The sequence below is a fragment of the Lathyrus oleraceus genome, chromosome 6 (genome assembly GCF_024323335.1).
Source record: "Lathyrus oleraceus cultivar Zhongwan6 chromosome 6, CAAS_Psat_ZW6_1.0, whole genome shotgun sequence".
Taxonomy (NCBI): domain Eukaryota; kingdom Viridiplantae; phylum Streptophyta; class Magnoliopsida; order Fabales; family Fabaceae; genus Lathyrus; species Lathyrus oleraceus.
In genome coordinates this window covers 329,194,442-329,206,078 of record NC_066584.1, presented here as the reverse complement: position 1 = coordinate 329,206,078, position 11,637 = coordinate 329,194,442, and the positions used below count along the sequence as shown (strand labels likewise).

General features: G+C 33.8%; 1 protein-coding gene across 1 annotated transcript; it reads right to left on the bottom strand.

Moving 5' to 3' along the window:
• Window positions 1–291: 291 nt before the first annotated feature.
• LOC127096860 (ATP-dependent DNA helicase Q-like 1) lies at window positions 292–5,933 on the bottom strand. The gene is made up of 10 exons (XM_051035397.1): window positions 5,702–5,933; window positions 5,320–5,633; window positions 4,033–4,293; window positions 3,755–3,918; window positions 3,515–3,611; window positions 3,379–3,422; window positions 2,198–2,312; window positions 1,750–2,103; window positions 1,086–1,310; window positions 292–823 (listed from the first exon to the last, which is right to left on the bottom strand). Exons 1-10 carry the CDS (start codon window positions 5,856–5,858, stop codon window positions 716–718), a joined length of 1,839 nt encoding a protein of 612 aa, XP_050891354.1. The 5' UTR covers window positions 5,859–5,933; the 3' UTR covers window positions 292–715.
• Between the last annotated feature and the right edge of the window lie 5,704 nt (window positions 5,934–11,637).

The window sequence follows — 11,637 nt, the reverse complement described above, 5'->3', positions numbered from 1 at the left end:
TAGTACTCCAATATATTTTGAAAAAAAAACAATTTCTAACTTAAAAAAAAAAAAAATACACAATTTTTAACACAGTTTCTATCTTTATTTCAATGATCCCATATTAACATTTCCCTTTTCAAAGTTATTAAATTAAGAAATTAAAAATATTACAAAGGACTAGTACTACAATTCAACTGGTCTTTTCACTAAAAAAAACGTGTTCCTACGTGCATCCAATTTTAACTAAGAAAATATCTTAATTTCTACTAATAGTTCTTGTACTTGAAGGACCTATAGAAGGAAACAGTGTTGATTCCAAAGAGGAAGATGCCCAGACCAATGTGGCCAAGAAAGAGACTTTAGCATGTCATATTTTACACTTTCTGCTTTTGGACAAAACTTTGGTAAAAAAATCTTGGAGATCAATTTTTACTTTTCAATATACTGTGCTGGAAAATAAATATAATCTAGAGAGATGTTCTAACTTTTCAACTGGTACACCATAAAGATTACACAATAAAGTCCATTGAGATCCTGTTTGGAACTGCGGCCAGAATGCCGCTGCCACCACACGATAGGATTGAAGCTACCAATTGGGGCCAGAATGCCGCTGTCACCACATGATAGGATTGAAGCTACCAATTGGAGCCTGGCATTGGACTGCGTTTAGTGAGTTGCAAACGCCAGGGCAAAAACATGCTGAGTGGGATAGACCCATACTTGCAGCAACTCACTATGCGGTCTTGAGACAGTTATCACAAGGGCTAGAGCCATGCTTGCAGGTCTTTCTATCGAATGATTCTCCGAAGTGTTTGAGTAGGGTCTGTCTCCGGCATTCATCCTAAACATTCAAACCAGATAAAATGAAATCTATCTTTTTGTACTGGGGTGATAAGTGATATTGTTACACCTTCAAAAATATGGGTGAAAAATTTTATGGGGAATTTTATTTGAATTCAAATGGCCGACTAGTACTTTAATTTTTTATCCTACTTTCAAGTGGACTAAACTGACTATAGATGCGTAGGTGTGTGTGTGTAAGAGAGACAGAGAGAGGAGGGGAGAGAGAACAGATGTTGAGAAGTCTAAGGAAGCTTGCTTACCTTTAATTCACAGTACTGTTGCATCATTTTGGCTTGAGCCATTGCTGTCTTAAAACTCTCCTTTTTATATCCTTGACCGTTTCTTATCATGCATACAACTCTACTAAAATCTTTCTTCTGGTATAGAGCAATGCAAACTGCAGGAAGATTATCTCTTCCAGCCCTTCCTGATTCCTGATAATAGCTTTCAATTGATTTTGACATTGTATTGTGGATGACAAATCGCTGAAACACGTGACAAGAAAAGGATAATTTGAGTAACAAAGAACTTTAAAACTTATAATCATATCACTAAGAATTTGCAGAGCATTCAAACACCTTGCATGTAGTTATGTTTGCCTTAGCCAAGCATTCAAATGCTGAACTAATGGCCATATGAATATTAATATACTTAATTTCATTAGGTAGATTCGACTATAATGCTTTTATTATATATTATATAGATTTTGCATTCAAATGCTGAACTAATGGGCATATACAATATTAATATACTTAATTTCATTAGGCAGATTCAACTATAATGCTTATATTATATAGATTTTGCATTCAAATGCTGAACTAATGGGCATATGCAACATTAATATACTTAATTTCATTAGGCAGGTTCGACTATAAGCTTATTTTATATATTATACATTATATGAAGAAAAGCCTCTCAACTTACAACATCAGGTTTGTCTATCCCCATTCCAAAAGCAATAGTTGCACATACGATATGGACCTCTCCATCATGCCATTTCTTTTGAACAGAAACCCTCTGTTTGACAGCTAAACCAGCATGGTAATATGCTGACTTAATTTTACATTTCTCATTCAAAAATTTTGATACCTCGACACATTCACTCTTTGACAGGCAGTATACAATGCCGCACTGACTCTTGAAACGATCCATTAGTAGTTTTCCAAGCTGCTTCAGTGGTTCCCTTGTCTTACCAATCACTTCATACTTCAAATTCGGTCTGTCAAAGCTTCTTTCAAGAACAATTGCATGTGGAATTCTTAAAGCATTTAAGATGTCCTGAAACAAATCCAATTTAAGGCAAAGAAAAAAGGGAGGGGGCAATACTTAATATAGATTTGCATATATAAAAGCAATTTACTATTCTATTTACCTTGCGAACTGGGTGAGTTGCAGTGGCAGTCAATGCCATGACAGGAACACGTGGAAAGTTTAGCTTAAGAGATCCTAATCCACGATAATCAGGCCGGAAATCATGTCCCCACTGGCTGAAAAACATAATTTTTAACTTAAAAGTCGTGAATATGTTACTTATTGATAATATAAATCATAGCTTTAACAATCCCCATCACCCAACTGTTGAGGCATGCCTTTACTACTCTGGCAGTTTAACATTTTCTGCACACCTTTGCAGTGGCGGTATAATATTTTGAATAAAACATCAATTTAGTTCCTAAACTATCAATTCTCTCTCAAATTTAATCTCTAAACTACATAAATATAATAAATAGTTCTTAAACTATATAATATCCATCAATTCAGTCCCTTACTTATATGAAAATCAGTCAATTTAGTCCCTAACATCTTAATGGCCGGGACTAAATTGACGGACTTCGTATAATTTAAGAACTATTTATTATATTTATATAGTTTAAGAACTAAATTGATGGTTTGTTTGTAGTATTTTCGTCAATCCAAAATCACAGTTCTTGTAATGAAAGTTGGGGAAACTTCCAAAATAAGAAAATATTTCATATGCAGGTCACAATTCAATATCTCAAAGTCAAGAAATGTATCATAAAAAGTATTAACTACTACCAGTACAAAGACAAGACGTAATACAGACTTCTGGCTTATGTAATAACACACCAACAACTTCAAGAGGTCATGTGTCAGAAGTCAAAATACAGAATCAAGAAACGAATCCTCACTGTTACCCATTTGAACCATCTTTTCAGATGTAGTCCTTTATCTTTTTTTATCTTTTTTATTTTAACCATTCAGTTAAAAAAAAGTTATCAAATTTAGGTAGCTTCTTGAAGGCCTTCTTCGACCAAATGACAAGGTCATACCTTTGATTTTAGATATCACTATATCAAGAGTTTGTTACCATAATTAATTTGTCTGTTTTCACTTGATCTGCCATTCTGCCTCCTTAATTAATGGCCAATTGGCCACCACGAGATCTCAATTCAAAATGACATTTTATGCGGCACTTCAGTAGTAAATTAAAATTTTGGAGTTTGTTCATCTTGTTTGAAAAGTAGGACAGATATCATATGTTAGACGCAAATGGGAAGAGCTACTTCAAGAAGGTTTGAGAACAATACATACCTAACACAGTGTGCCTCATCAACAACAAAACCTGCCAGCTGTCCCTGTGAGTTAAGGGGGGAACACAACCAAATACGCACATGAGATCTTTATTGCCTTCTGATTCATAAAGTTTATTCAAACAAATTATTTTTACCTTCTGACTCATGCATTTTAGAATCCCGAGAAATGTTTGGTTTCCCGCAATTCTCTCAGGTGTCACATACAAGAGCTTGCACGTAGGCTTGTCTTTTCTGTATACAAGAAAACTAATGTGAGAAAATATTAAACACTAAAGCAATCAGTAACTGAAAGGTATTTTTTTAATAATACTAATATGCTATTTTCATGGGCAAATTATTGGACAGATCAAGATAGACAAGGAACTGAATCTCACCTTAGTTCTTGGAGGACAGCTGCGGCTTGGGAAGCATTTTGTTGTGAATTTAAAAAAGTAGCAGGTATTCCAAACTTGAGGTTAAGTGTTATTATCTGATCCTGAATGAGTGAAAGTAAGGGAGATATAACTACTGTAACTCCTGGTTGAAGGGTTGCTGGAAGCTGAAAGCACAAATAAAATTTACATGTTCAAAAGCAAATAAACTATAAGATGACAGATAACAATATTCAAACAACACTCAAACAGAAAATCAAGGTTTAAGAGAAAGCAATGACCTGATAGCAAAGAGATTTACCACCTCCAGTAGGCATAAGAATAAAAGAATCTTGTTTTGCCAAAGTTGCTTTACATGCTTGATGCTGCAATGGTCGAAGTGTTTTATTACCAAAGATAACAACATTTGCCAATTCAATATCATCTAGCGCCTGCAATTCTTCATAAGTGAGAGTACTAGTTCTATTCTTTGAAGCAAAGGAGGATTGTATTTTTCGGGAAGTTGATGAAACTGAGCCTTGAGTGATGCAACTTCTGCCATCCTATAACATATAATAACTTCTTTTAGTATAATCTTACTTTTTCATTTTAGTCAAATTATACAAGAAAGTCTAGCCAATTAAAATAGATTACACGAAAGTATGCTGAGAATTGTCCTGATATTTTTTTAGCAATTACTATTGCCATCCAAAAGATAATCCGATAGAAGTTAGAACCATGTAATATTTAAGTTGATTGTGAGCTCTTGAAGGAAGTGCGGGAAAAATCCCATTTGAATAGTTTGGGAATTCAAGACCCCAATCATCCCAGAAACTTCCCTTGCAAATTTTATTAGTAGCATGATACTGATATGAACTAGTATCTTATGCGGTGTAAAGAAATATGGAAAATCTCCCTTGATTCCACTTCTGCATATCTTCAAGGGTCTGCAACCTCCCACTCTTAAGGCCCCATTTTTTCCACAAATGACTAGCTTCCCTCTCCTTTTCTTTCTTCTATTATTTATATACATTGTGATCCTACTTACCCTCTCTAACTACCCGAGTAGTCTCTTAACTATCTATTTGTTTCTAACTAACTAATGATGTCAAGTATGTAACCTTGTGCCACTTTGGGTTTGGCTTACTTCCCATATATTCTTCTCCATCTTATACTGAACTTCATATACCCCAGCTTGTTTAATCTTTGTGCATGGCTTTGAATAAGCCTGATATATAAGCATTATAACACAATGCAGATCCATAATAATTTTCCATCCGCAGTTCTATTTGGATAAACACCCTAATTAAGTGCTCATAAGCACGACCATTGATCATATAGGTGTTTATGTATATATATAGTCTATTTCTATAACGAAAGGTAAAATAAAGTCAAATTATTTTCACATAAGCTATTAACGGTTTCCATAAGCTATACTTAGAAAACCTCACAAGTGGATTCCAAAGAAGCTCGAATATGTTTCCTTACTTAAGGAAGCACAACTATAGCTTTATTAGTGTTCACAAATATTTGAAATTGAAATTGCAAATAAATCCGATAATGATAACAAAATGAAATTGAATAACTACCATTGAGTTTAAAGGATGTTGTTGACCCGAAAACACATAATTACCCTTTGTATCCTCATCGTCACTTGAACCCAGTTCAACAAATTTAGTCCGGCGTTTCTGAGGCGAATCGTCAATAACATCAACGAAAGACTTAGAACCATCACCGCACGTGGCAAAACGTTCTTCAAGCACGTGATTCAAAGTTCCAACAGCCTGAGATTCCATTTCGCGTAAATCATCCCATTCCTCCGTGTCTTGAACTGATTCCGCCAAAGCAGTGAGAAAATCATCGCCGCAGTGCTCAACGGTGATGAAATCACGACCATCATCACCTACAGTAATAACCGATTAATCGATTAATTAAGCGGAAATGAAAGTGAAATGGTTAGTGGTAGCGTACCGTAGAGAGAGACGAGACGGTCGAAACATTGGTTAGCGGATTGTTCATCGAAACCGAATTCAAGAGCTAAACTGATTAAGCGAACTTTCTCTAACCCTAAATCGTGATCTTGCTGCTTCTGGTTGTTGTTCTTCCTGCTACTGCTTCCCGTTTCCATTCCCGCGCTAGTTTTTTTTTTCCTGCTTTCGATTCAATTTTACGCTCCTTTCCTCACGTTTTCTATCGAACCGTTATCTTAGGGCAACAGTAGTTTACTAAACGAAGTCGTATTGCTTATTTTTTATTTTACTATTCTAATGCTCGTGTGTGTTTTAGGAATGTTTAATACGAAAATTATTTAGATACAATTATTATAATTAAAAAAAGTAAGATGATAAATATATAACTTTAATATATTTATCTATTTTATTATTGAAGTCTGATAAATTAATATATATATCATTTTCAGACCAATTTATCAATCAAATTGAGATAATTTAAATTTATGAAGTATGTTGCATTTCTAAATAACTAATTTTGTTTCAAAATATTTCATATCCTTTACTCTAATTTCTAATTCAATAAAATCAAATCAAATAAACGAAAATAACAATTGAAATATCTATCTCTATGCTAATCAAAATAAATGTATTTATAAATATTAAAAACTAATTTTTACGAACTAAAATAACAATAAAGTAAAAATATTGAAAACTAAAACTAAAACTAAAACATGTTAGTGTCACAAAAAAACTTAAGAGAAAATAAACAGCATTGTATTTTAATTTTAGCAAAGTGATTTAGAAAAAATCATGATAATTGAATGATAAATTGCAATTCCTATAATCCATATAGCAAAAAAAAAAGAGACTGAAAATAGACATCTATAATAATTATATATATAAAGGGGAGAAAGGGGATAAATAGATTTCTAATGTCATTATTATTCTTTAAAACTATACAACTTAAGTGACTTTTTGTGCTAGAAGCACTTTTCTCAGCTTATGTGATGGTGTCATTTGAAAAGATTATTAAAATTTCAAACTTCAATTTTGAAGTACGTCGCTTTCTCTTATGACGTGTATTACATATGATTGCCTATGATGCAATTCTTATTTTTGATACAAACAAGTTAAGAGTTTAAGATTCCACATGAGTACTAATTGTGTTTTACTAAAGTAGAAAGATAATTTGAATACATCAAAATAGAAAAGCTACAATTGTTAACTCTAAAGTAGAAAAATAGCAGTTACAACTTACATTATTATTATTATATATAGTGCGGTTATTTTTTAAATTTAAATTTTTCTTATTATTTTTTTTAATTTAATTTTGTTTGTTATTTATGTGAAAAGTAGAGGATAAAATAGATTTAAAATAAGACTAATCCAAAATAATCTATTTCCTTTATATATAATTATAGATTTTAGATAAGTTATATTGTCTAATTTTTATTTTATAGAAAGCAACAATCTTGACAATTTTGTTCTCTATTTATATAAGCTAAGAGATAATAAGTTAATTAATATAAAGTTAACTTGAAAAAATATAATTTATTCTTATTATTTTGATAATTCATGACACACCTTTATTTATAGAGAGATAGAGAGAGAGATTAATGATCTATTTTTCCTAATTTTAAAATAGGATCAATCATAACAAACCTAAAAAGCCCTAATAAATTATTAAATTCATCTCTAATACTCCTCCTCCTCAAGTTGGAGGGTGAGGATTATGAATGCCCAATTTGAATATGAGGTCTTGAAAAACTTTCACTCCTAAGGACTTAGTAAAAATGTCATCATTTTGTTGTTTGATGGACAGGTAAGTTGTGACTATGGCATCTGACTGTATGTGCTCCCTGATAAAATGACAGTCAATTTCAATGTGTTTTGTTCTTTCATGGAAAATCGAGTTGCTTGATTGTCACAATGCATAAGCATGGGTTTGATGCATGGAACTTACAGAGTCCCTAACAAATTATGTAGTCATAGTATTTCACTTGTGGCATGTGTCATTGTATGATATTCAACAGCACTTGAGGATCGAGAGACTATGGCTCGTTTCTTTGTTTTCCATGATATTTGAGCATTGTCAAGTTTCATTAAATAACCTGAGATGGACTTTCTGGTAATGGGACATGATGCCTAATATGAGTCACAATAGCCAACTAATTATAGATCATTGTCTTATGGAAGAATGATACCTTGATCAGATGAAGATTCGAGATATCGTAAGACTCACATAACAGCATCCCAATGGTCTTGGAGTAGAGTTTGCATGAAATGACTTAGAATATGAATTTAGTAGGTTAATTCAGATCTAGTGATAGTTAAGTAAATCAGGCGTCCAACTAATCTCATATACCTTGACGGTTCTAAGAGTGGAGGTCCTTTAGCCAAAGAAAGTTTGTGATTTTATTCTAATGGAAACAAAGAAGGCTTACAACTAAGCATTTCACATTCTAGTAGAATGTCTAAGGTATATTTTCTTTGACAAAAGAATATCCCTTCTGACCCTTGTTCTATTTCCAGACCTAGGAAGTATTTAAGCGAACCAAGATCCTTCATGTGGAAACATTGACTGAGATATTGCTCGAACTGGTCACATGCCTCAAGGTCATTACTAGCAATGATCAAGTCATCAACATAGATCAAAACAACAAGAAAAAATGATCCATATGAATAAGTAAATAGACTATGATCAGACTGGTTGTGTTGGAAACCACATTTTATCAAAGATTGAGATAGCTTGATATACCAATTTCTAGATGCTTGTTTCAATCCATACAATGACTTATTTAATCTGCATACCAAATATTTGTTTGGAAATTTATATCCTTGTGGAGGACTCGTATATGCTTCTTCTGTCAATTCTCCATGAAAGAAGGCATTGCTAACATCCATTTTATGTAACTTTCATCCTTTCGCCACTGCAACTGTTAACAAGCATCTGACTATGGTCATTTTGCCCACTAGTGCAAAAGTTTTATTGAAGTCTTCACCTTCTATTTGTGTATAACCTTTAATAAATAATATGGCCTTGTATTTTTCAATCTCACTTGCAACTTTATGTTTGAATTTGTACATTCATCTACACCTTATCAATTTTCTTCCTTGTGGTAAATGAGTTAGTTCTCGTGTGTCATTGCCTTCTAGAGCCTTGATTTCTTGAGGCATGGCCTCCCTCCAAACTGTGTGTTTGAATTTTTTGGTATATGATTGAGGTTCTTCATTATTAGTGATGGATGCAAGGTAAGCTCTATGTTTTTGTGAAAACTTATCATATTTTAAAAATTTTGAGATGGAATATGTGATACCTGTAACACCCCTTTTCTACCCCAAAATACTTCATATACAATCAGAGTAAATAAGCACGCATACAAACAAAAGGGCTTCACATCGACGTTTTCAAAACTAAAAGCTTTCAAAAACCAACAACACACCTGGTCATTCAAAATAACACATTTCACTTATCATGAATATTCAAACAATATGCGTTCACAGCGGAAAATATGAATATCCATGCATATTATAAAATGATTCATGTCCCATACCATGATCATCTCTCAACAATCATCTCAAGATAAAATAAAGTAAGTAATAACGTAATGCATATCCAAATACAATATGAGTTCAATATTACCAATCTATCCAGTGTTACATGACCAGAGCATTGACTCATTACCTAATCTCAACCTAAAATACGGGAACTCTCCAGCTAATCTTGAGCGAGCTACTGTCCACTTACTCCAGCAATACTACTCTGTAGTATCTGCACGATACCCATGTAAAGGTAACATTCAAACAGAAAGGGTGAGAATTCAAATCATTATGAAATAGCATAATAAGGCACAATGATTAAATCAACAATTAAAAGAATTCATCACACTTTGTATAATCATGTCAATAATATTAACCAGTATTTATTTCGCATATTTCAAACATACCTCAATACTCAAGGAGTTAATATTAAAATTCAATACAATATTCTCAAATATACACATAACCACAATTATCACATAATCACATATTTCACCAAGTTAGGTATCCAAACATCACCAAATTCAACTAATATAACTCGTACACACATCACAATCACAACAATACAACATTCAACTGTGACTCAATGCAAGACATGTGACTCTATGCATGCGGTACCTCAATGTGAACCCAAAGTTTCACCGCTTTCCGATTCAATATCTAGAATCCAAGCCACACTCCGATCCGGACAAGATCAAAGTCACTACGCCTATTTCCAATTAAGGATCAACGTCTATATAGACACAACGTTCCACCGCTTTCCGATTCAATATCTAGAATCCAAGCCACTACGCCTATTTCCATTTAAGGATCAACGTCTATTACCATGTGAACCCACAGTTTCACCACTTCCACAATGAAGTCGACCACGCTATGAATGAATGCACCCATACCAACACATATGCAATTAAGATTATCTCTACCATCTTAACCTTCCACATATCACCATAATCCAACTCTATGAATTATCCCCCACTGGTACATATACACCCTCGTAACAATATATCATTCACAATTATAGGTTAATTATCAATTATGTACACATATATTTCATCCTAAAACGAATACAACATTTAAATATCAATTTTTCACTTTTCAAACAGTGTTAACCTGTTAACGCATTTGGTTAACCTATTAACGCAAGACAGAATACAAATTTAACGGGTTTTCAACAGTGTTAACCGGTTAAGGCCCTGGGTTAACCTGTTAACGCAAGACAAAATGCAATTTGAACAGTATTTCAACAGTGTTAACCGGTTAACGCCCTGGGTTAACCTGTTAACGTAAGACAGAATGCAATTTTAACAGTATTTCAACAGTGTTATCCTGTTAACGCAAGACAGAATACAAATTTAACAGGTTTTCAACAGTGTTAACCTGTTAACGCATTTGGTTAACCTGTTAACGCAAGACAGAATACAAATTTAACAGGTTTTCAACAGTGTTAACCGGTTAACGCTCTGGGCTAACCGGTTAACGCAAAACAGAATGCCATTCCTGCGTTAATAACGAAACAGAATGCAGAATTCTCCGCGTTTCTCATCGTTGGAGGACCTTCGGACCTCCGATTTCGATTCCGTAAAAAGCTACACGTTCAGAAAATTATAACTCACGCCATAGAACATAAATTTATAATAATAATTAAAATACAATATACTATTCTCCTTAATTACCACTCCACATAATTAAAATACAATATAATAATAATAGTATAATAAATAAATACTAAAATTGGGTTGTTACAATTCTCCCCCACTTAAAAGATTTTCGGCCTCGAAAATACCTCAAACGAATAACTCCGGATACGATTCCTTCATCTTATCCTCGAGTTCCCAAGTAATATTGCCATTGGCGACTTCGCCCCATATCACTTTCACCAAAGCAATCTCCTTATCACGAAGCTTTTTCACTTCTCGATCTTCAATTCGCATAGGTGATGTATCAACCGTCAAATTATCCATCACTTGGACATCATCTAATGGAACAACATACGATGGATCCACAATGTACCTCCTCAATTGAGACACATGGAACACATCATGAAGATTAGAAAGTGACGGTGGTAATGCAATCCGATATGCCACTTCACCTATCCTCTCGGAAATCTGATAAGGACCAATGAAACGCGGCGTCAATTCACGCGACTTCAAAGCTCTACCAACACCCGTTATTGGCGTAACTCGAAGGAACACATGCTCATCTTTCTCAAACTCAAGAGCTTTCCTCCTCTTATCATGATAACTCTTTTGACGACTTTGAGAAGCCTTCATCTTCTCTTGAATCATCTTAATCTTATCCGTAGTCTCTTGAATCAACTCGGGTCCAACCATAGCACCCTCTCCTGATTCGTACCAACACAAAGGAGTTCTACACCTCCTGCCATAAAGAGCCTCAAAAGGTGCCATTCCAATGCTC